This window comes from Stigmatopora argus, chromosome 8 (genome assembly GCF_051989625.1).
Source record: "Stigmatopora argus isolate UIUO_Sarg chromosome 8, RoL_Sarg_1.0, whole genome shotgun sequence".
In the NCBI taxonomy this organism is placed as follows: Eukaryota; Metazoa; Chordata; class Actinopteri; order Syngnathiformes; family Syngnathidae; genus Stigmatopora; species Stigmatopora argus.
Window position 1 is genome coordinate 5,191,517 of NC_135394.1, and position 26,497 is coordinate 5,218,013.

Below are 26,497 nucleotides of genomic sequence, written 5' to 3' on the forward strand. Positions count from 1 at the left end.
TATTTTCCCTGACATCATACCGTGAAAAATACCTGCTTGGGAATCATTTAAAATAACAATTTAAAAAGTGTCCCTTGTTAAATGGGTAAACCCTGTCATCGAGATTCCTTTTTGTACTTCTGTCAAGGAAAATCAGAAGCGGATCAAATGTTTAAGCTCATAAAAAGATGTGCAGTGTGCAATCCTGACAAGGCCCACACAGAGAGTCGTAGTCCTTCTCTACCTCCTCTTCCCCGCTCAGTCAGACTGCAGCTGAGGAGTGAGGAGAGACTCTTGACAACTTCTTTCCCAGACTCCCCGGGGACCGTGGCCAGGGTGAATCTTTTGTCATCCTAAAACAAGCTCGGGCCTGCTGCTCCTCTCCTCTCGCCTGGAGTCTCAGAGCCGGGGTTCGGAGAGGAGAAAATAATTAAAGACATTTTATGTCAAGAGGCCCTTTCTGGAGGGAACTGGAAGAACCAGCGAGGGGAAGGGAACACAGTGGAAGTAGAAGAGTAAGAAATAGAAGAACTAAAAAAAAAAAGCAAAAAGGTGATGGAGAGGAGTGTAGCTACGGGAGGAAGCGCATGGATGTGAGTTTCCATTTCCCCTCGCACCCCTTCCCTTCCCCTGCTCAATTAGCAAAGCAGCAGGTGCTCTCAGCAGCACAACTCCGAGGCATGGTGGAAAGGCTTGAGCGTTCCTTTTTCTTTTCTCCCGTTTTCCTTTTTTATGATGCCCTGCAAATGTGATATTTCACACTCTGAATGGGCTAGCTGCTTTCCCCCACCAATTTCAGAGGTGATAATTTAACTTTTACCCCTCCGTATCCTTACTTCTCTCACTGTGTTTCTTCCATCATGTTTTCCACCAGGTGTCCTCTTTGAAGAGCAAGCTTAAGAAGCAGTCAACAGCAACAGGAAGTGGCGTGGCGAGGGCCTTCCTGAGAACGCAGGCAGCTCTTTTTGGCTCCTACCGGGACGCCCTTCGGTATAAACCGGTAAGAGTCGATCCACATTAACAACCTGCCTTCCCGGGTGGTGTCACAACAGCTGGACTTGTTGACGGGTCTAACATTGTTAAAATGCTCTATTTAATTAGTAGCTAAAATAGACGAGTGCTTAAATTCTTCTGCGAGCATCTTGAGTATGCAAATAGCTTTGCTAGTTTTGATGTTAAGAACTTCTTCAGCTTATTCCTTAATTATTCACAAATCTGCGAGAATTGTTCTTCAGGGATGAAACTACAACATTGGACAGATGAATTGCAGCCCTGCTGAATATAGGCGTGCTAAATTGAAATTTAATGTGACATACATCACCATACAAAGACACGAGTTAAATTCTCAATAAGTATACTGAAGTAGAGACAGACTCATGAATACCAAAGAAATGTTGAACTGGATTGGATGGAAATAAGATATTTATGGAATTTATGGATGACAAATTTCATTCCTACTTACGCTTATGTGTAATCATAAACCGATGAAATTGCAAATAAAAAGTGCTCGTTTAGAAAATTGGGGTTTTGATCATTACAATTATTTAAGGAATTACTGTCAAAAAACAAAAGTAAAAAACAACCAATCATTTGGACAGCGGCAAAAGATCCCGTGAAGAAAGTAACTTCAAATACCTCCGTATAGTTTTTTTTGTTTTTGTTTTAACAACCCTGCCTAACTTGAATGGCTAAAAGTTACCTTGCGTTGAATTTCTTTTCTTTTTTTGTTAGAATTGTGAGATCTTTTTTATAGATGAAACTGCAAGTTAAGGCACCCCAATGTCTTTTTGACCCTAGAGATGTAGGCTACATATCGCATACATTGGCAGTCACAGTTATGGTGAATTGAGTCAAATGTCAGATTTGAAACAAGCCCGTTTAGATTGCAGGTATGAGGTGAGTTTGCAGGCAGAGTGCAAGTTTAAGGTGGGCCTGTCTGAAACCGAAACATTTCAACAGATCTGAAAAGACTCATGACGTTTCTTTTGAAAATCTCTTTTAGCCACCTTTGGAGTTTGACTTTTCTGTGCTAAGCCCTGCTAACATCATTTTACAGAATCTTTTCAGTGGATCAGGTCTGAGTCGGAGCTGCGCGTACTACAGAGCATGTCCTGTTTGACAAATAGCGAAGCCTTTGTTCCTTTTAGCTTTGAAACTAATTGGACTTTGTGGACTCCCACTCGCCAAGATGCTACATTATTGATGCTGTCTTGCTTTTCTGCGAATACAGACGGTACATGAACAAACTGCCTCCCCTCTGACACAAGCTCTCACAGTCAATGTTTTGGGTTTGTGTACATGTACATGCAGTGATTTCTCACTGGTCTCTTACAGACAGCATTCTTGCCAAAACCTCTGTTAACATACAGTATGTGTACACGAACTGTTCAACCTTGTAGTAGGCATTTGTGGAGTAATTCTTAACAGATGCGACTGGGTTCATAGCTGAGATACACGGCCCCATATGCCTTGACAGAAGGAAGGGTGTGGAAACTTGGCGTGAAACTTGCAGAATTGGAAATGAAACACCGGCGGAAAATGTTAATGCGAGTCCAAAAGCAATGTGATGATGAGATTTTCATAGGTAAATCATTTGCGTGTTCTATAAAATGTCCATCACTTGCTAAAAGCAGCATAGGAGCTAAAGAACATTTCAAATGGTGGGTTGGTGCTTCCCTTGTTTCTTGCGTCCCCGGACGTTTCGTCGAATGGACGCTTCGTCGCCGGACAGTTCGTCGACCGGACACTTCGTCGACGGACAATTCGTTGCCAGACAGTTCGCCTAACCTTAACCACTAACCTTAACCACTATTAAAGAAGACAAAGGAAATTCACATATTCTTTATTAAAGAAAATAAAACAGCAAAAACTTGCTCGAGGTTGGCATAACAAATTTTTTTACATAGAAGAATACATTTCTTACTGTTTAAGATAAGTAATATTTCACTTTAGTAATAAGCATGAATTCAAATAAGTTCTCCAGGAGACATCATTTCAGGCATCGGTAAAATAATACGGTTTAATGTTTAAATCATTAGCCGCTGATGAAATTGATTGACAAAAAGATTGGCTCTAAAAGTGAACTGTTATTACATTGATCAGAAGTTAACTTTTAACTTATAACACTGAAACAAAGAAAACACATCAATAATTTGATTGTAAATGACTTCATAACATCAGTCATTTAAGCATCCACTAGAGACACAAAACATACATGTTAGTTGCTCACGCAATTGCTAAGAACAAATTTGAATACAGAACTTTTCAACATTGAAGCAAACCTGCTCGCAAGAACATCAAAAACAGAAAAAAAGGTGCCGGTGTGGACATTTAATTGCAACTGTCCACCATACCTAACAAATGTGCACAATATCATATTATTTTTATTACTAAAGAACACATGTCAAATTTTAATCAGCTCAAATAAATAAAATTTTATCAAGTGAGATGTGGTACTGCCAAGTTGTTAACATCATAAACTTATTTTTCGTAATAGATGCTCAGCTTCACTTGTTAAGTGTCGACATACCTCATAAGAATTTCCCAGCATGCTGTTGAGTTTTGTTTTGCTCATTTAGGCCCAAGGCAGCAGCAGCCAGATAGGGCCTGGAAAAATGATTAAACTCTACTTTATGAGAGAATGAGCCTTGAAAACTTTTTTGTGACTTAAGTGGAGCATTATTCCTGTGATGTAATGTGGGCCACTGCTATCATCCGCCCATCCCTGAAACGGGGTTAGTCTCCAAGTGTTGTTGTTTTTTTTCTGTGTCACATTGCGCTAACAGCCAGACCACCAGACAACACGCATTGTTTTACAGCCAAAGAATTTAGAGCATCGTTGCAGTATGTGAGAATTATGTTAATTATCAGAAAGCATGTGTTGAAAAATGACTTGGGGCTGCGTGTGATTGGCCTGCAGTGGATTTGTTGTCATCCTCTGTGTCTACAGCTCACAGGCCAACAGACATGATGTAAGGAATCGTAATAACGTGTTCATGTGGAACACTGTGGAATTTACTGGGACTGTGTACCACTCTGCCAAGGGATCTTTTTTTTCTTCCTTCCTCTTTCCGTCACGTCCCCGCTCAGACATTTATTTCTCAACGCATTAATGAAGAAATTTGTTGAAATTCTTACTTATTGAGGAAGTTTTTAAGCTTATAACTTCATCACAAAAGCTGTACTCTCAAGTTTTCTAACACCTATTCTACTCCCTATTTGGTTTGTTTTTCAATAATGCATTTGGATTCAAATAAAAGAAAAGGTGTAAAAATGAATTATATTGCCATTTTTGAAGGGAAAAAATGTCAATACTGTCTGTGTACTCTTCAGGGTGAGCCAATAACATTCAGCGAGGAGAGCTTTGTGAGTCATCGCTCAAGCACAATGAGGAACTTTTTGTCCATGGCTGTCAACCTGCAGCTCTTCAAACAGGTACTAAAAGCTGTCTGCATGTGTCTGTAGCAATTGGATTACTGTATTAATAAGTTACACAATTATGTTGGCCGCCTTGTGGTGTAGGGGTTCACTCGCCTGACTTCGGTGCGGGCAGGCGCGGGCTTGATTCCCGCTGGTGCTGGTATGATTGTGAGTGCGAGTGGTCGTCTGTCTCTGTGTGCCCCATGGCTCACTGGCAACCAGTCTAGGGTGTAGTCTGCTTTTCGACCAAAGTCAACTAAGATAGGCTCCAGCAGCGCCCGCAACCCTTGGAAGATAAATGAATGAATATACAATTATGTTGTTATATTTGTACATTAAACGTAACTTATCCCTTTCTACAATTATCGTTGTTTTATGAGCTCTACAATATATATAGAAAAAAAATGGAAATTTACAAATTTATATAATAATAATTTTTCAGTTAGAGCACGTATGTCAAAGTGGCAGCCCGGGGGCCGAATCTGGCCCGCCGCATCATTTTTTGTGGCCCGGGAAAATAAATCATGAGTGCCGACTTTCTGTTTTAGGATCAAATTAAAATGAAGAGTATAGATGTATATTAAATTTCCTGATTTTCCCCCTTTTAAATCAATAATTGTAATTTTTTAATCCATTTTTTCTGTGTTTTTAGTTCAAAAATCATTTTGTAGAATCTAAAAATATATCAAAAATGCTAAAATAAAGATTGTTTTAGATCTATAAAATAACTGAATATTCAGGGATTTTAATCCAGTTCTTTTAATCCATTTATTTAAAAAAATCTAAATATTATATCTAAAATGGTCTGGCCCACATGAAATCGAGTTGACGTTAACGCGGCCCGCGAACCAACCAGAGTCTGACACCCCTGAGTTAGAGCTACAAAGTAATTTAACAAGGAAAATCTCATGTAAAATAATATACATAAATCATTAATGAATAATTTTATTTGACTTGATTTAATTTTTAGAAGATATTCTAATTTCTGTTCTTTAACTTCATGAATGCCAGTGATGGTGAGCAAAACCGTAAGGCAATCCTCAACCATTGCCACAAATAGGTGATGGCTGAGACCTAGTATTTCCCAAACATTGTGACGTGACCGTGTGTTACAGTGCATGTATGTAATGTCATGGATGCATTTTCTACACATTGCGAGTTGCATATGTCTTTTCATTATGAACAGCTACACACACACACACAGACAAATCGAAAATTGGAATTATGAAAGGGAAAAAAAATCTGAGTTAGCCTTTTCGCCCTGCGGTTTGAATGTGGCCCTAGCTTTCAGGAGACTTTACTTTGTCTCATTACCATCATCTCTGTCTGCCTTTCTTTTTATGTGTTAAATATTTTTTCATGTTGTCTCTTGAGGGTTTGTTCACTGCAGTTTATATCTCTGGCCCTGTGCTTTTTTTGCACAAGGTCGGTGCATAAAATACTCCACGTGGACACTTTGATGAGGAGAGCGTCACTGTAAGCTCCTGTAATGGATGTGCAATTACACTTGATTCTGTTTAATAAGAAACAAAAGTTTTCTGAGGTCATGCATGCAAATGCATTCAACCCACTTTTTGACAAGTGTGTCAGATCAGCAAGTTGAAAGAAGGGTTTAAAAAACAAAGAGGGGGAAAAAAACTAAACACTGAAGTTTTTCTGCATTGATGACTATCCCTCCCAAAATTAAAATAGCATTTTATAGACGATATTCTACCAAATAATATGCAATATTTTGAGTTGTGCTGATCAGTTCGGCATGTAGAATTTTTTTTTCCTCCCCCAAGTGATGACATTGAAATCAGAACCCTGGGCTTTTTGATGGTTACTGACCTCATGAAAATGTTTACAGTGCTTATCTCGGCATGCTCTCTTGCCAGTGGAAGAATTTTATCTAAGGTAATTAGTAATAAACAGCTGAAAAGCCATATTCCTCTGTGGCTTTGACCATATTCGTGTTTAAGTACTTTTTGTCTATGTAGCTGTCCTTTATTCTCCCAATCACTCATGTATACTTTATAGTAGTTTGTCCCCTCTACTATGCTAAACAGAGGCATGTCAGAGTCAAGTGGAAAGACACCCCTGCAAAAGAGAACATTTTTCTTCACCCTATGAACTTTTCTTTGTGATCTCTGACCCATGATAGTAGTGTGATTTACCCCCTAGAGATCAGCATAGGGCCCCTCAATCAGCCTTTTGTTTCTTTGGACACTCCGCTCCATCTATAATTTTCCCAGAGCAAAGCAGATAGTGAGCAGTAGTTCAAAGCCTCCTCCCGACCGGCTCCTGCCTCCGCGCTAACGTTGGGAAACGGGCCCTTATCTTCACTCCAGCACGGGGGATGGGGATGGTCTTATCTCCCCCACTCCTATTTTGACCGAGATGCCAGTGGCGTGCGGGAGCTCTGCACTGACCATGACCCATATCTGCTCCAACAACACAAAAACATTCATTAAGTGGAACACTCAACTAGCGTAGCTTGGCTGCTTTATATTACTATTAATTCTATAAATTGTACTACTTCTGGGTTCTGGTATCTCATTTCACAATATGGGCCACTTTATATCATGATAGCAATTTGCCACGATTTAGTATATTTGGATTGGATTGGATAACTTTATTCATCCCGTATTCGGGAAATTTTGTTGTCACTGTAGCAAGAGGGTGAGGATGCAGGAATAGGAAAGGCATTTTAGACATAAATAGATAGGTAAAAGTAAGTTAATAAATAAATACATGAATAAATATGTAAATAAATAAGCGTGTTGCTTAGCACATATACATACATACACATAAATATACATGCATGCATACGGTAGGTCTCAACACAGCCATTTTTTTGTTAAAGAGCCTGACAGCTGATGGGAGGAAAGATCTGCGGAAGCGCTCCTTCCTGCAATGAGGGTGCCGCAGTCTATTGCTAAAGGAGCTTCGGAGGGACTCCACAGACTCATGCAGGGGGTGAGAGGTGCTGTCCATGATGGACATCATCCTGGTCAGCATTCTCCGCTCTCCCAGTTACTAAGTTTAAGTTATTAAAAGAGGAAGCACTTATGAAAAAGTACTTGTTTGATTTTATTGATGGCTAATTCTTCCCCCCTATAGTTGTATTTGCCATGTTTGTTCTCTATATTTTACTCATTCCGTGTCGTTGCTAGAGAGAGAATTCCAATCCATTTCACTTGGGACCTGGTTGGGAGTTCATGGCTTAACTTTTTGAGTTATTTACGCACCTTATGTTTGTGTTGTGTAGTGATTTATCAAACTCCATGTTGGCTAGTATGTATATAGTCATCTACTGGACATGTCAGCAATGCAGAGATGAGAAGAATGTCTTCCTACATATTTGATTAAAATGATAGTTATTAGAGATGATAGAAGGAAGATTTCAGGTTACACGGTTTACCATAGTTTCGGAGATATATATTGTTTTTTCAGCTCACTCTGTCGACTTCTCTAAGAAATTCGACAGTGAAGCTTAGTAAAAAATAAGTTAAATTTACTAACTATCTGGAAATTTAATGATTTCACCCCTGCAGATTCTTTAGCAATTTTTTATGCCAATTTTGTCCATTAATTTTTTCGATGAAGTCATTGCTATTAAATGATCATACAATATTCAAATGCCTAAAGTACCATTTGAATTTTGCCCTTGTCCCCTTTCTTTCCACAAATGCTAGAATTTTCCTCATCCTAACCGGCCATCGCTTTTTAGCAAAAATAAAGAATGCGGGGGAAAGGTCAATGGCATTAAACTGCTTTCCATCAGCCATCCATATCCCCATCAAACATGCACACACACACGCAAAGATACAAATTCTGCTAGCGGAGTTTGAGTCAATGAACTCTCTTCCTGAGCATGATAAATCTAAACCGCACACAGTTAATTTGAGTGTGTGAGGGACCATTGTCAAGAGCTTCTCTTCACACAACTTATGACCCATCAGCCATTAATCATCCATCAGCCTTAGAGTCCACCTCTTTTCTTTTTTCAGAAGTATTTTATGTCTCTTCACAAGTGAATTACTTGGGAAAATTTATGTACAATGGATGGAATCAAAGAAATGGATGAAGCAGTTAAAAGGGAAATACAACTGACATGAAAAGCAAATGTCCTGGATGGAGAGCAGCCTGATTTTAAGATGGAGTTTTTGGTTTAAAAAAAAAAGAGAAAAAAAAGTGGTCAATTTTAATGAGTGATTAAAACGGTGGAAATGCAGACTAAGTATAGTTTGACAGATGTCCAATGTTGATGGTTTTCAAATGCTTGATTACACTCTAGGCGAGGTAAATTATAAATGAAATGAATGCATGCAATGAAATGAAACACATAATAAAGAAAATTAGACATACTGTGAATTAAAATACATTTCACATTTATTTGTTCCCAAACTACCATTAGCTTAACGATACAATAGAAGACACATTGTTGCACTCATCAAAATTAGTATTGTATCACTGTATTTAATCCTAAAAACAATTTCCGTATTTTTCGGACTATAAGTCGCAGTTTTCACACAATGTGATATCATTCCACCTGTTATTTTACACTGAACCGCATGATATTAATTGAAGTTGAAATGATTAAATTATGTCACTGTTTACTTTTTCTTAACTGGAAAAAGCCTATATGTTTAGTAATTATTTTTATATTAAGAAAATAGTTATCCTCTAGTTAAAAAATGTGTGCTGTTAGAGTAGACTAAGATCAGTTTTGAATTCCACAACCGAAAATTTGTTAAAACAGCTGTTCGATCTAATTCGAGGAAAAAATTGCGTTCCCCTGTGTAATGATTACTCAGTGACAAAAGCATTCGGATTATCCCTTTATTCATTTTACAATTTCTTTTAAATTTCCATTACTCTGTTTTTTTATTTTGCACTAACCTGCTCACAAGGTTATACTGGATACCTTGTTGATGCACATCAAGACTGACAAATATTTTGACAAACTTGTCAATTGTCCAATCTCATTTTCTTTGTTAGTTAGTTAGTGGAGGATTGGTTTTGTACTGACCAGTGTGTCTAATTAATCCCAACAGTGATTCAGGTAATCACCCCGAGTGAAATAAGTGGCAGCTTTGCCCGGTGATGATTGGGGTTGATTATGTGTGCTAATTGGAGCAGCCAAGTAGCCGAGTAGTCTCTCACCTCTCATTAAAACGATCTAATGATGAGTTTCCAGCCCATCTGACCACTGAAGCCGGTGGCTTGCTAGTTAGCAGGCAGTCCCAGAGGACACATGGCCAAAAACAACCTATGCTCCTGTTGCATGTTGGACACACTTGCAAAGATGAACAAATTAGGCCCAGACTATCGTTGGGCAATATGGCCTTAAAATAGACCTTCACCCTACACACACATACAGACAGACAAATCATTAAAGAATGACTTTTGGTTTTTATTGGGAAAAGTAGTGATAATATTATTTTTATAATGGAAACAATGGGCATTTAAACACAACCTTTGGACATAATTAAACATCCTTTAATAACCATTTAAGTTTCTGCCATCTCTCCCTTTTATAAAGATTATGGTCTATAAATACTCATGTTAGGCATGCATACACTTTAATGGTGAATTTGTCTTTATTTGCATATCACATGCACTTGTGGGGTTTCCTGTAGTGTGTACTGTCATGGCTGTTGACTTCATGTTTACGACGTTGTGTTTTACATATTCTAAAGAGCGGAAATGAAACTTCCTTGTGTCTCAGACACTATTCTGCATGCAATCTGATGTACTGACGCCTCACCTGCTCTACATTACCCGAACCCTATTACCTGAAACCACCTAGTCTTTAGTTTGCGGTTCTGTCCGCCAAGATTAATAACGAGCCGGTGCTGCCCCAATGATTGACTCTGCGTGCACGTGTCTGTAATTCACTTTAAGTGTGTACTACTCGCCCCTCCTCCTCCTCTCCCTTAATAAAGCAGTTGTAATTTATGTTTGTAGTTCATCGACGGACGGCTGGCCAAATTGAATGCAGGCCGCGGCTTCACTGACGTGTTTGAAGAAGAGATCACAGAAGGGGGGTTCTGTGGAAGTAAGTTGTGGCAGACTTGTCTATCAATTAGTCACTAGATTAACTTGCCATATTTCAGGCAATGCATAAGGTATTGTCGTCAACTAAAAGGGTCCTCAATGAAGCTACGCGTCTTAAAGTCATTCAAGTGACATGAAAACGTGAAACACTGCATTCTATGAACAGATATGATCCCAAACTGTTGGATTGTAATTATTATTGACATAAGGGACAACATTGAGCTTTGAATAATGCCATGAAGTGACACAGAAAAACTCCCAAGTTTGAAACAAAGCAGCTCCTTTTTAAAATGTGTAACAATTACAATTCTCACATACAGAGGCAATAGATATCTTAAATTGAAGCATATACCTAAAATAAAATAAAAATGAAATATGTAAATATGTTTCTTCATTGTAGAGGTGCATTAAATATAATTTAAAATAGAAATTGTATTACATCTGTGTAAATAATGACTTATGAGAAAGAACACTCCTATCAATGGCTGATTCATCCATCAGATCTATTCATTTATTTTTTCCATTCCTTTATTACTTCCATATTTAGTTAGCAATTAGAGAAAAATAGCATTTATTGATTGTATGCAACTGTCTGAATGTATTAACTACATATGCACCATTATTATGAAATCCACAATGGCTCATTCATATATCTTTACTATCTCTTCAGGTAATGCAAAGTCCTATCAGCAGTGGATGCACACAGTAAAGGTATTTGAACTTGCTCTTCATACCATATCTGTCAATATATTGTATTTATACAAAGTTAAAGCTCACTTTTCACTCCGTTTTCTTCAACGATAATTAAGAGTGTGACTGACACAACTCTGGACTCTTAGAAAACGGGCAGCTGCATTGCATTTAGGGTGCGCGAAGTGACGTGTGCAGCCGGACAGTGGAGACAGAAGTGATTTGACATGACAAGTTGATCTGGCAGCAAACATTGGCGTTACTGCGTTAAACCAAGGCGGGAACATAGATCCCCTTCCTTCTTCATCGCTCTTTTTCTCGCTGTCTGTCTCTCTTTATCTCGCTCCGTCGTTTCATCTCTGTCACAGACCCCCCCACGCACACACACACACACACATACACACCTCCCAATTCAAGCTCTGTCTCTTCCTCTCACTCACTACACTGACTGTCTCTAACTCTCCCCCCGCTGTCAGCTGAGGCTGAATTAGTTCTCTAGAGTGCTCTTCAAAGGTTTGTTAAAGTTCACATTTCCTGACTGACAGGGATCTATAAGAGAGGCCTTCACCTCAGCCCCCCTCCTCGCCATCTCCATCTCTGCCGACTTCTGAAACACTTCCACTTTCTCTATTTAGCTGTTTAGCCAGCGCTTTGTGCTTTTACTTGAGACCTAAAGGGAGCACCAACGAGACGACAAAGGAATTAGGAATGGCGCAGCGGAAGACGGGTTAAGAAAGATATTGGCTTCCAAAATGTCAGTCTGCTGGCCTCAAAGTGAATATCAATCAAGTGATGTCCCTTCCATCCACAGCTTCTAAATAAAAACCACCATAATGCCTTGAAACGTGAGCTTTATGCAGTGATTGGTACTTTGCCAAGTGTCACCAATGCTACTCTCAAGTTGTACCGCAATGCTATTTACAGCTGCTCACTGGTGACTGTGATATTGAGAATCACAGGATGAAAAGAAATGATTTGTTTTTTAATAACGGGAATAAATGCGTGTCAAAACATGGCATGAACCTTACAAATATTTTGTTCGACTGGAAGTTCAGTAAAACTTTGGCACATCACCATAAATGTATGTCTTAGGACAAATATATATTGTCCTGGCTCCTCTGCCGTTATTATAGGAGACTACAGTCCCCATGGCAACACCGGAGACATATGTGCAGCTTAATGCAAGCTGGTATCGTCCAGTTTGGCTTCAGAGTTTTTCTATTCTGAACATTCTGAAATCACATTATATAAATTATATATATATATATATATATATATATATATATATATATATATATATATATATATATATAGTTTGTGTTTTACTACACATTTCATATATCACTATCATTACATTCTAGAGCAAGGGTGTCAGACTCGGGTTGGTTCGCGGGCCACGTTAACGTCAACTCGATTTCATGTGGGCCGGACCATTTTAGATATAATATTTCGATTTTTTTAAATAAATGGATTAAAAGAACTGGATTAGAAGCCCTGAATATTCAGTTTTTTATAGATCTAAAACAATGTTTATTTTAGCTCTTTCATATATATTTTAGATTTTACAAAATGATTTTTGAACAAAAAACAGAAAAAATTTGATTAAAAAATTACAATTATTGATTTAAAAGGGGGAAAATCAGGAAATTTAATATACATCTATACTCTTCATTTTAATTTGATCCTAAAACAGAAAGTCGGCACTCATGATTTACTTTCCCGGGCCACAAAAAATGATGCGGGGGCCAGATTTGGCCCCCGGGCCGCCACTTTGACACATGTTTTCTAGAGTCTAGAACCTAGACCATGGGTCTATATATAAATATTTATAGGCGGCCGAGGGGTTAGCGCATCCGCCTCACAGTTCTGGGCTTGTGGGTTCAAATCCAGGTCGGTCCTCCTGTGTGGACTTTGCATGTCCTCCCTGGGCCTGCGTGGGTTTTCTCCAGGTACTCCGGTTTCCCCAAAAACGCATGGTAGGCTGTTTGGACACTCTAAATTGCCCCTAGGTATGAATGCGAACGTGTATGGTTGCCCATCTCCTCGGGCCCTGCAATTGGCTGGCCACCAATTCATGATTTCCCCCGCCTTGTGCCCACAGTCAGCTGGGATAGGTTCCAGCACGCCTCCGCGAACCTTGTGAGGAGAAGCGGTTCAGAAAATGAATGAACGTGTTTGGCTAGGGTCAGATGTGTGTGTATACTGTCTTCTGACAATTTAATTGTTTTTTTCTTTCTACAGAGAGGTGGAGCACTCCTTAATACAGCAGTGACAAAGGTACATTTCTTGCAAAAATCAGTTTATTATGCGCATACACTTACTATATCACCTACAGCAGTAGTTCTATCAGTGTGGTCCATAAGTGGTAGCCAGGCTCTCTCTTGTTCGTGAAAGATTGCCTGAATTAAATTTTCACATTTTTTTTAAATCCAGAACAGCGCATTTATTAAGTACAGTTCAAACTGTATTCAACTTACAATACAGAACAGTGGCCTCCAAACTATTCCACAAAAGACAACAGAGGGTGCAGGATTTCAATCTAACTAAAGAGGACACTTTTCATCAGTTCTTACGAGTGAAATCAGTTGATCGCAGTCAGGTGCTGTTTTTTTTTTAGCAGAAACCTCATTGGTTGAACTCTTTTTGTTGGATAAGTTGTAACAAAATTCAGAATCTACAGCAGTCTTTGAGGACTGGTTTGGGGACACATTTTTAGATCATGGGTGTCCAAACCAGGTCCGCAGTGGGTGCAGGTTTTCATTCCAACCATTGAAGAGGATACATTTTCATCAATCTGGTGTCCTAAAAGTGGAATCAGTTGCTTGCAGTCGGGTGTCTCTTGTTTCAGAAGAATCCTTATTAGTTAAATTGTAACTGCTAGATCAGTGGGAACAAAAACCTTCACCCATAGCGGCGCTTTGTGGAATAGTTTGGAAACCACTGTTTTAGATGGTGTTACACTGAACCCATTTTATGCTGATGACCATTGTAGATACAACCTCTAAGGGTAGGCTTAAAACTGAGTAAATTGTTAATGTTGAACCTGTGGGTTAATACATATTAATTAATTCTACTCGGAAAGCCAAGTACTTTTTAAAATGGTACTTGCTGTACAATGTTTGAAAACTTTGGACCTACATTGAATTAAAGTTAATGGCAGATGAAAACATTTTGGACAAGAAAAGTAGCTGCTATTTCGGTATTTAGAACAAATTTGACCAGTGTTGTCCAAAAACTGTAAAGATGTGTTAGCTAAAAAGGTTGTTTAAAACGTTTAAAATATCTTACGTGATCCTGATAAGATATTACCAAAGAAATCACTCCATTCTGTTTATTTTTTTCTATTCATAATTAAAGTGTATGTGTGTTTTCTCTTAGGCCAAAAGTCATGCCAAGAGAGGCATCCGAGATATTAAGGGACGACTTAAAGCACGGGTGAGCAGCGCCACTGACCTTCGCATTGACCTGTAGAATGCATACACACCCATACACACGAGGTTGTTATGAGGCAGCCGGGCATAGGGTGCGACCCTCATAGCATCAGGCAGGAAGGCTGCTTTACATGGAGTATGTGATTCCTGTGCAGGACTTCTTAATGACTGTTGAAGCCCGCGCAGCGCTTTGTTCATGCCTGTACATTTTTAACCAACGCCCCTCTGGCTATGGCTTGTCATGTCACCCCAGCCCTTCTTTCTCCTTTATTGTCTGCATATTTCATCAGTGAGTCTGTGATTTCCTCAAAGCTAATGTAACAAGGTGTATGTTTCCATAAGGCTTCAGGATTTGATGAGGCAAAAGCAGTTTGATCTGTCAATGGAGCACTGATTATGAGTCGTAACATGAGCCAGATGCAGCCCTCACTAATATGCTCACATAGTCATCATGACAAATACAAATACAGAAAGCTCTTTAATTTCTTAGATTTATGGAGAATATATTTGCTCTGTTGTTAAAAGACAATCAGGAATTCAGTTTTCTTTTGAATTTTGTGTCAGCTGCAAATGGACAATAAGCTTAGTGAAATTTAAACTGGGGAACCATAATTTAAAAGGAATTTAGACCAGTTTTATGATTGTATCATAATTTTAAGAATACAGTAGTAAATTTACTTGCGAAATCAATTTGTTTCAGAAGTGGTTTTGTAACTTGGATTTTTTTCATAAGTATGTATTTTACATTGGATTGGCATAATTTGTTAACGATCTTTAATATTATCCCGTCAAAACCCTTTAAAAATGATAAAAAGTATATCATTTTTTGCATGAAGGGGTTAAATCTAATATTCTATTATCTAAATCTAAGTAATCTAGTATCTAATATTAATTATAAATTCTTCCCTCTCACTGTCTACAATTGCATGTCAGTACTAGATGCCTATATTATAAAGAACTTGTGTAACTGTTGGTATGCAGCTGACTATACTTAATATGTACATACAAAGAATATAACCACAAATTATATTATGCACACACTGCACACCATCCTACTGTAGGAATACGTACAAAATTTGGTTTGATTATAATCAAGCTTGAAATTTATTATTTTTCTGAAAACTTTAACTAGTTATGTTGAATGTTTTCTATATGTGACCAACAAATGAGATTTTCAATATATTCCCTTTCTCTCGCACCTTCACAGGAGGAAGAGGAGGAAGGGATAACTATCCGTGCAGGGTCTCCCACTAGTACCAAGAGCTTGTCTCCAAGGCGACTGCAAAGGATGAGAATGGTATGACACGCACACGCATACATGCGCCCGCGCACACACACACACACACACACACACACGTAAGTAAATTATTTAACTACCACTCCGCTGGTCATACCATCTTGACTACTGAAGATGCAGCATTTCACCTCTGCTATCCTTTCGCTCTCCTTTCTTCATGCTCACAATCATCTTACCTAGCCGTCTGCTCTGTAGAAGCTCTCAGTAGTTCTTCACTTTGTCAGAGTGCCAAAAGTAACGATAAGCATTTTATTTTCTATCAACGTGCTACTGTTGCAAAAGCTACTCCTATGCAGTTCAGCATTTCCTATGAAAAAAAACTTGCTTGTCCACTGTGTGCATTTTCTCTTTCTCTCTGTGTCTACATACAAACACATTCACTTTTCAGATGATAATATTAGGTCTCCTAGTCACGCCTCCTAAGGGATACATAAGTTTTCTTAAACATCGTTCTATTAAAACACGCCGATTTCCATTTTCAACACAATGCCTGCATGTACATAGTGACATTTAGGTCCCACTCGCGTAAGAATGTAATTAGGGGAGATTGTGGGGTCCTTAATTAGCATTGTGTGTCCATTGTGTGTGACCGGGCTGGAAATTCTTTACACACAAGAAGGTGCGAAGGCCTGAGGGGGGAAGCAAGGGAAGGGCAATTAGGGATTTTTTTCCCTAAGACCTTCTCTGGGTGCATACAAAGGATGCTCGCAGATGAACAGTTAACATGCAATATATGTGTGTACGCTCCTACCAACACACGCATGCCATATTAAGGATACACACTCTCTCACCCTCCTGTCCTTGCTATTAAGAGCTGCTCATTGCCACGGTAACGGGCCCCTGGAGACCAATGGAGAAGGGTCACTTGGGACTCAGGCTTGTATGTCCCACAGCTGTGTTTATTAATCACTGTCCAGCAGTACATCCTCACTATGTAGATATTCGGTCTCGTACCTGAACCCCGAGCTATATAACAATCAAAATGGCTAATGGTAAATTGAGTGAACTGGAGTATTTTATTGTCATCACCCAGTTTTAAAAACCTATATATTTAATTATTTGAAAGCTTTTTTGAATGCAGGCATGATTCACCAGCCCCTTTTAACCTATGAATATTATTAGAGTTCCTTTACTATCACCTGCTATGGACTTATATATTCATCCTCGTTATTCTTAAACTAGTAACAACTGCTGCATTGTTGGGAGAGTGAGTTGAACTATGCCCAGTAAGGAGAATTCTCAAATTGACAAAATCCCTGTTTGTTGTGATGACGTCGTTAGACGCCAAAAGCAAACTATCGACACAATTATTGACAATGTGCTGAGATGGCCTTTATTGACCCACTGCCAGATTCATTTTATGCTTACTAGCTGGCTAACTATCCTCGCTAATCATTATTTTTTGCACTGCTGGTGTTACAAATTGCCACGTGAATTTTGCTGTTCAGGGATCACATAATTTAACATTTGAAAAAAGTCAAATGCAGGTTTCATTCAATAAGACATTGGTAAACAAATCTCACCCTCTAAAACAAAAGAAAAGTTTTGCAACTTGTATCAAACTGAACTGTGTCATGCCCATAGGAAGTGTGTAGGAATCCAATGTCTGACAAGGGGTGACCATTCAGACTCATGAATTCAATCATTTTTGGGTTGTTTTTCTTTCAACTAATCTCGTGCGGAAACTCTTGCCTTGAAAACTCGATACGTTGCCAAGTCTTTGTTCTTTAAATCTTAAATAAAATTAGTTGTGTTGAAGCTTTTTGACGTGCTTCCCTGTGAGGTATCTTTTCCTGACGTGCCGGAGGCTTGACATCAGTCTCAGAAATATTGTAGAAGTTCCACAAAGCAGTTTTGTTTGTTTGTCTTTATTCTCCTGAGTTGTGTGATGCAAGGGAGGCAAGGGTGTGGTGTCTCCCAGAACTGGGTTTCAGCCTCACTAGCTGCCATTTGTGCCTAACGAGAGAGGTGAGAGTGTACTATCCCTGAAAGATTATTAGTAGGCTTGCTGACCTGCATGAAAGATACCAGTGATTGTGGTTTGATTGTAAATAAAACGCTTGAATTGTCAATCACCTGGAAATCAGCCGATAATGATCAGAGGCAGATCGATTGAAACCCCCTAATATACAGTAGGTTGTATACAGTAGATGTAGATACTGTATTTTAATTAAAATTTTGAGTCTGTATGCTTCCCCATAGTGCCCAAAGCACCTAGGTTTTTAATTTAGGGAGGGGGTATCCAAACTGGTCCTCAAGGTCTGCTCTGGGTCCTGTTATTTTTTGTCCTTCCGATCCAATCAGGTTTCTGCTAAAACAAGCAGCACCAACTGATTACACTCGTAAGACTCCACATTGGTCTCGTCTTGTTTGATCGGATTGAAATCCTGGTTCCACTGCGGCCCTTTGTGAAATTGTTTAGAGACCCCTGGTTTAGGGTGTAAAACAGCCTTTGTTGCTCATCCATCTTATCTGTTTGGCTCTTCCTGCTGTGTTATTCCCCTCCACAATCCACCATGTGAAATTGTGATAGTATTGTTTGATCTAAACCAGGTGTTCATTGCAACACAAACTGACTTCATTGGGAATTCTGCGTATATTCATTTATTATTTATAGGATGAAAGAGACCTATCCCCAATACAGCCCCAATTCCAGTGAACTTGGGATGTTGTGTTCAACATGAATTTAAAAAAAAATACAGTGATTTGCAAATCATGTTCAACCTATACTAATGCTCACCAAACACCCATTTGGAACATCCCACAGGTGAACAGGCTGATGGGATTAGGTGGGTGCTATGATTGGGTACAAAGGAGGTTCCCTGAATTGCTCAGTCATTCACAAGCAAAGATGGAGCAAGTTCCTTTCTTTGTCAACAAATATGTGAGAAAATAATCATCAAAACCGTTAAAGAGCTCTGTTCCTCAACGTGCAATTGCTAGGAATTTTGTGATTTCATCAACTACAGTTCATAATATCATTCAAAGTTTCAGAAAATTGAGAGGAAAAGAACCATCCATGCTGTTATTGACACAGTTAAAAAACCATTAACAAGTGATGGTATGGGTCTGTATTAGTGCTAATAACGTACACATCGTTTAAGGCACCATTAATGCTGATATGTTCGTAAAGGTTTTGGAGAAACAAAGCTTGCATAAATCTTTTTCGTGGACACCAAACCCCTGCTTATATCAGCCAGATAATGGCATACCAGATACTACCTGTGTTCTACTAGACTAGTTTAGCCCTATCTACCATTGAAAATGTACGTATGACGCGTAATAAAGCGTAAAATATGTGTTGGAATAATGATTCAAACCTTTTAAATCATTATTAGTAATATTTAATTAAAAAAGGAAAAACATCTTTCAACAAACTCTGCTTACAACTTGCAAGGAAAATGCGATGCGACGCCGTCTTAGTCCACAGTGCATTCTAAATTCTAGTAACTGAATCATTGTATTTAATCGCGACATTCGAAAAACATGGTTATGTAATCAGTACAATAACACCCTCGCTGGTAAGAAAACAACAGTGTGAGGAATGCTTTCAAGGTAAACAAAGCAAAGCCGTATTTTCAAACAATAATGCGATTATCGCCATCTTCTGCTGGAGTCCCGTCAAAACAGTCCCGTTGTGTTCTGCCGAAAAGCGTGTGTGAAAACAATGTGTCCTCGAGCTGTGGGGCCTTGAGAAGACGATGTGGAGGAAAAGTGTCCATGGTTCCATGAATTGGTTTATAGCCTTATTACTTATTGAAAAATGCTTACAACACATATAGAATATTCATAATAATTCTAACATTCCCTCCTTTTACTATATGTTTGTTATTCATTTTATGACAAATTCAAAATAGAGGGATATCACCGTTGGCTGTTTTAATTTTACCCGCTTAGGCTCTACTCGTTCGGCAGAAAATAAGATCATTTTCGTCCAATCCATCCTCGTAATTACCATGCTCTTGGAATTCACTGTTAGTGTCAGCACTTCAGTAGGAGATATAATTCATGCAATTTGGAATTTGTAGGGGCAATCGCAGTGGTTATAAGTCGGCTCATCAAAGATCTTAAGCAGGGAATAATACAACACCCACATAATGTCAAAATCGTAGCAAAAAGGGCTACCACAAATTAGGCCAAATCATTATTAGTGAGGCCACAAATCTGTCAGCGGACATTATTCTACTCCAGGATGCTTTTTCATCTTGCGGTTTAGGGTCTGCAGGCCATCGTTGGCCCTGGTGTGGGACCCAGTGGGGGGCGTGTTGTTGAGTGCAACATTTTCAAACGTTGCATACGCCCCCTGCTCCTTCAAGAAGCATTTCAACCGCTGCACGATCCTGGAACGCCGTCAGACTAGTGGCTGCCAGTTGTTCCTTTATCGCCACAAATCCCTGTTCAGTATAATTTCCAAGTTTTTGGACATTGTGATGCAGGTAATTTATCCAATCAACATTTTTGTTTGGAGTAATTAAAAGAAAAATATACTCCCAACCTGCTGCGATCTGATTAGCCAACTTATACTCATCCTCGTGGATGCCAATCGCATCAATGTATGTCGGATCACCCTCTCTCCATGCGACGCCGTCGCGAGGGGCCCGCCATCATACCTGATTTCTGTGCGGCCAATTGTATCTCCTCTACTGTAGATGGAAAAACAGACACTGGTAATAGCAGTGAGACCAAGGCCCAAAGTCCTGCTGTCATTTTGGCAGGAGTCGTATAATTTGTTTTGACCCCACCACCACCATAGGTCAGAACGTGGAATCAGGGGTGTAGTCTGTTTTAGGACGTGGGCACACCACGTCACATTTATCGCTCCCAGTGCCGGTCCGTGCCCTGTGAGGACTAAGCAGGTAAAATGATTAAACGCGACATGTGTTGAAAAGTTAGGCTTGTCCTTTGCTGCCGTTGTAACTGGGTAGACATTATTCCATTTCATACATTTTGGGCTTACATCTTTTGTCAATATCAATTCTTTGAAAAACGATACAGTATGTACAGATATTACAGTCTGGCAAAATTCGATTCAATCCAAGATCAATATATGAGTACAGTTCAATGAGCCTTTATGCCACAATAATTGGTATAAATTATTGTAATAAATATTGGTATAATTCTAATTATAAATTATTTCCTCTTTTGTGTAACACTTCTAAACAGAACTTGTAGTATGAGACCTTTATATAACACTAAAAATTTTGCATTATCTCCTTTACACAATCAGGGGTAATTTGCGCGGGTACTACTCTTAAGAGAGGTCGGCCCCCCATACATGTTATACAGGTTTGATACAGGTTTGATACAGGTTTGATTTATAATAGCTGCATTTTTCATCAACAATAACCAATTATTTCTTACCGCCTCCCGTTTGGGAACTCCCCGTTGCAGAAATGAATTCTCTGGTCATCTCAGATTTTAATTTTACTATGGCGGATCCGGGTGTTTCCATCTCCGACGACCTTCTTACCCATGGACTTAGGAAAAACGTCAGACAAAGATTCACAAGTTAATTTGTCAGTCTGAATTATGATTTGTAATGCCCCACCGTATGGGTTAATTTTATCGAAGGCCTGATGGTTTTTGCACACGTGTGTCATCCAAGCTTGCCAATCTAGACCAGTTTCTGCAACAAGGTTTCCCCAATCTGTTTTAGGATTATGTACCACACATATTCCATGTGTATCCCTTGAAATGGATACGTAGCTTTTGTAGCTTGACATAAGGGGGAATCGCCCGTGTTTTTGCCATATATCTGCATATAGATTGAATATATAACCTCCCCCTTTTTTGAGGCATGAAATTTACCATGACTCAAAATGGCAGCCCTCCCAGATAAGTCTTTTGTTTTTGTTTAGTCCCCCAGGTTCCCAAAATTCCCCATTGCAGAAATCAAAAAATTTCATTTGGCGAAATTCTTTTCTTTTTGTTTCTGTCCTACTCTGCCACCGCCGTCCTTGAAAGGCTTATCAGCGATTTCAGAAATATTCCACCTTGATATTAGAATATTGATATATCTTGGTGGCCAGCCAATTAAAACACAAAAGACAGACACTCATCCACGCTCGCACTCATAATCAAGGAATTTGCCTTGAGTGCTCCCCCAATCATCCACAATTTTGGTTTGTTGGAGTAAAACTGGAGTACCCAGAGAAAACCTACGAATTCTTGAGGACACCAGGAATACTCCACACTCCGGAAGGTCTGGATCCACTCCGCATTAGTAGATCCTCGAACCGCAAGATTGATGCCTGAAGAAACTAGATAATTAATGTATTAGATTCACATGCCACATATCTAAAAATAGAAATTTGTTCAATTGCCACCGCCCCTTACCCCATTCAGTCAGCATGTAGATTGCCATGCGAGTGGCTGTGATTAACTATCTATTCGCCAATAAGGCAATAACGGAAAAGTTGTGACACATTGAAACACACACACACCCCCTTTTTGTATTTTAACCGTTTGTAAAAACTTTATCTCACCCCCTTTCAATGTTATCGAATTTTGCCCATTCTAATCAACCCATCTACTTAAAGCATTTCCCCAAGGTTGATATTTTATAATTTGGAGATGTTATTTTTAAAACATAGACATTATTTCATCACTTGTTTCACACCATGGAAGGCCCTACCTGAATTTAGATTTTTTTGTTTGTTTGTAGATATTCCCCTTTATCTAAGCTTGTTATTGCCCATCGTTATCACCGTAACATTCAGTTGTATTAACCCCATAATTGCAATGCAGTAAGTTTTGGCTAAATTCTTAATTTGTATGCCCCTAAAGCAATAGACAGTAATAACGTCCCAATAGTCATCAATATGACCTACCAAAGCATACGCCCCCTTCAGGTCAAACAAGGAAAGTCTTTTGTGCACCTAAAGACGCTCCATGTTTCTTCTAGGGAAACTATGCCTATCCTTAACCAATTATCTTATCTACCCCAGCCAGGTTCAATTTACCTAACAATTTGGACGAATGCCATGAAATTTCTCATTTCCGCATTGTTAATTTCATGTCTGATTTCTTTAACAACCAAATAACCCTTAATACCTAAGACATAAATTGCACCCCATATTATGTTTACTTAAGATAAGAGCCATTTCTTATAGCTCCCTGTTACCACAAGAAAAATCTACAATAATTAAATTAGTGAAATCCACCTTTTACTAGGCATTTCCTAATTACAATTTTCAATGCTTAATAAAGGACCCACAAATTGTAACCAATATGCCATAATATTGTAAAAAAATCCATTCATTTTTCTTTAACCAGCCAATCTCCTATATTAAAGTAAAAAGAAACCAATAATAACAGTATTATTCCCAATTCCAAAGCCAAACAGATCTTCTATCACCTTGAAAGACATTTCTGATTAAATCCCAAAAATAAATGCGAAGATAATCGCGGAACTCTGCATCCCTTGCAGACCATGTTTTGTTCTTATTCTGAAATGTTTAAACGGAAGCGCGCCCTTACCCGCTGACTGTGACCTTCACGCTCGCTGCAGAAGCAGCTTATCAATGTTGACATTCCTAAGTGCTCTCTTTTCTTTGTGCCCAATCCTTCCCCTCTTGTGCCTCCTGTGAGCAATTATTTTTTTAGAGAAGACTAAATTACAATATGCTGCAAGCACAACTATATCATAGCAAAACCCATTTCTGCCCTCAAGTTTGCTTCAGCACCCCCAAGGCCAATTATTGTAACATTCAGCCGCATCAAAACAGAGCGCTCCCCCCGCAATCAAAGCATTATTCGGCAAGTTTAGAGTCTGACCAAAACGCAGTTTTGGCAACCCCGCTAAACATTTAATTTGCTGTTTTGTATTTCTGTTAACCAAAATATTCCCGCTAGCAGACGGGAACGAAACCAGGATAAGCCACAATAAGCCATTTCATTCCAGTACATTGACAGTACATTTAGTTACTATTAACAAGTATGCCTAGCAGCATCACACAAAAATTTTAATTGCATCCCATTCACGAACAGTGTGATTTCAGGTTTAATTGTATCAAGTGCCAATATCTCCGCTAAATTTAGTTCCACTTCCCTCTGCTCAAATCCATTTCTCGTTTTGAGCAGGCCCCCCGACTAGTCATGCCGATTTGCCTTCACTTTTAGAGGCCCTGTTATTTGGGCAATCGCGGGATATATGACCTATTTTCCCACAGATCCAACAGATTTTCTCTCTGTTACCTCGATTTCTGTTGAACTTCCCTGCGTATTTTTTTTCATTATCCCTGTTAAAAGGTTTACGTTCACACCCCTTATTTTGGTCAAAAATCCCGTCCTCGTTAGAGGGTGCCCCCCCCTTTCTTTTCCCTTTCTTTTTTAAAACCTCTTCAGCCTGGACCGCCTGATTTACGTATTGTTCAAGCGTGCCCGTAGGCCTGTCTATCATCCAAATTTGCTGCGTTTCCACCCCATTCAGGTGATAAAATCTAATGTCCTCTTTTCTGTGGAATAACACAGCCTCTGTGTTTCCAGTCCCACCGTTATCAACCGATTTAACGCATCCATCACTCCGTTCCCTTGCCATCATAAACCAATAATAGGTATCATTATATCCCTCCTGCTCCATTTTGCTAAGGTTTCCCCCATGCTTAGCACGTATTTTATCCTGCAGTATCAATATCTTATGCATATTAAGCTGGCCAGCAAATCCATATTTATTTATCCATAAGTTTAGGTGTTTAACCCTTGTAGCGCTTTGATTTTCAACAAATTTCCAATCTTTACACGGCAGACGCATCTTTGGATCGTCAATAGCCGCTTTACTGTCTCCACTACCCATTTTTGGAGTGGATTTGTGTGCCCCCGTAGTACCTTTTTTTTTTTTTTTACACGGCAGACGTTTATAGACCACACCGTGTCTACCTGCTAGTGACTAGTATCCACAGGGTTTTTTAAAATCGCTAATCCCCAGGACGCGAGCCTTACTTCTCAAAATAAGGCCTTCGCGTGTGATGCCCTTCACGCACTCGGAACCCGTCAACAATATGCAGCCATCACACGCGGACTCGGCAGAAATGTCGAAAGATGCTTACCAAGAGGATAGTCGTCAACCGATTAGAAAACAGGCGCTGCTGAGAAATAGTCCGGCCTGGAAAAGGGATTCTCGCCGTGCACGGTCACTCCAGATATTAAACCGCAGCGTCTGGATTCCCTATCGGTGTGTTGACCCCGGCTACTCGAAGGACCAAATGTTGGAATAATGATTCAAACCTTTTAAATCATTATTAGTAATATTTAATTAAAAAAGGAAAAACATCTTTCAACAAACTCTGCTTACAACTTGCAAGGAAAATGCGATGCGACGCCGTCTTAGTCCACAGTGCATTCTAAATTCTAGTAACTGAATCATTGTATTTAATCGCGACATTCGAAAAACATGGTTATGTAATCAGTACAATAACACCCTCGCTGGTAAGAAAACAACAGTGTGAGGAATGCTTTCAAGGTAAACAAAGCAAAGCCGTATTTTCAAACAATAATGCGATTATCGCCATCTTCTGCTGGAGTCCCGTCAAAACAGTCCCGTTGTGTTCTGCCGAAAAGCGTGTGTGAAAACAATGTGTCCTCGAGCTGTGGGGCCTTGAGAAGACGATGTGGAGGAAAAGTGTCCATGGTTCCATGAATTGGTTTATAGCCTTATTACTTATTGAAAAATGCTTACAACACATATAGAATATTCATAATAATTCTAACATATGACTACAGATACACTGGATTGTTGAGCAACTGAAGCTTTGCATTAACAATCAATGTCCTCAGTTCCTAAACATGAATTGAATGTTGTTTTATTTCAAAAAAATAAAAGGGGAATGAAACTCAGTGGTAAACACGGCCCTGTCATGTGTTTCTGCCATAAAATTCTGAGTTACGTTCATGATTATTTGCTAAAAACAAAGTTTACCAGTTTAAACATTGTAAGTTCTATCTTTAGAATAAATTCAATTAAAAATAGTAGTTAGAACAGGATTTGGAAATAATTGTATTGTCTCTATTTACCAGTGTGTATAACACAATGTCCAGACTTCATTGGAATTGCTGTTGTACATTTGAAGCAGCAAAAATTGCATTCCAGGTACACAATCCAAATTATTTACAAATATTTTGTTGATCCGATTTTTTTCTTTATTCTCTGCTGGCTTTGCCATCTTTGTGACCTGAGAAGCATCCAGTAGCAACAGGACTTATACAATTTTGGTTTGATGAAAAACATTCCAATCTGCTCACTTTTAAACAACACTCTGCTCTGGGAAGGAATGAGATGAATGAAGTTCACACTGTAATGTATGTGTGTTTTTCTGTCAGATTTGTGCACAGTCCAGCCATGTGCAGTGTGTGTGTGTGTATGTGTGTGTGATTTGGAGCGTTTTGGAAAGTTTGTTGATTAGGAATGTAGGAGGAATCCTTTGGTTTGATGAACAAAAAAAAAATGTTGGCTTCAAACAGAAGCTTCTGTTTTGACTCCTGTGTGAGTGTTTTCTTTTATTGAATGTCCATTGAGAACGGACCCTGAATATTGGTATTGTGCTGGCAACCTTTCTGTCTTGTTGGTCAGGCTATCTGGCTGTGACATACATATGTACGTACATATGCTGTACACAAGCTAGTCAGTCAGAGGGAACAAAGT

The 26,497-nt window shown here is 39.1% G+C and overlaps 1 protein-coding gene across 2 annotated transcripts in view; it reads left to right on the forward strand.

The window, feature by feature from the left end:
- The window catches only part of dennd1b (DENN/MADD domain containing 1B), a 113,766-nt gene that overhangs the window by 76,136 nt on the left and 11,133 nt on the right, over positions 1-26,497 (forward strand). Inside the window, exons 14-20 of one of the 2 annotated variants that reach the window (XM_077606949.1) lie at positions 854-979; positions 4,312-4,413; positions 10,351-10,441; positions 11,111-11,151; positions 13,372-13,407; positions 14,509-14,565; positions 15,769-15,858. In XM_077606949.1, coding sequence (XP_077463075.1) covers positions 854-979; positions 4,312-4,413; positions 10,351-10,441; positions 11,111-11,151; positions 13,372-13,407; positions 14,509-14,565; positions 15,769-15,858 — 543 coding nt within the window. Of the gene's footprint in view, positions 1-853; positions 980-4,311; positions 4,414-10,350; positions 10,442-11,110; positions 11,489-13,371; positions 13,408-14,508; positions 14,566-15,768; positions 15,859-26,497 lie in introns of those variants that run through there. The other variant, XM_077606948.1, reaches the window with a different exon arrangement.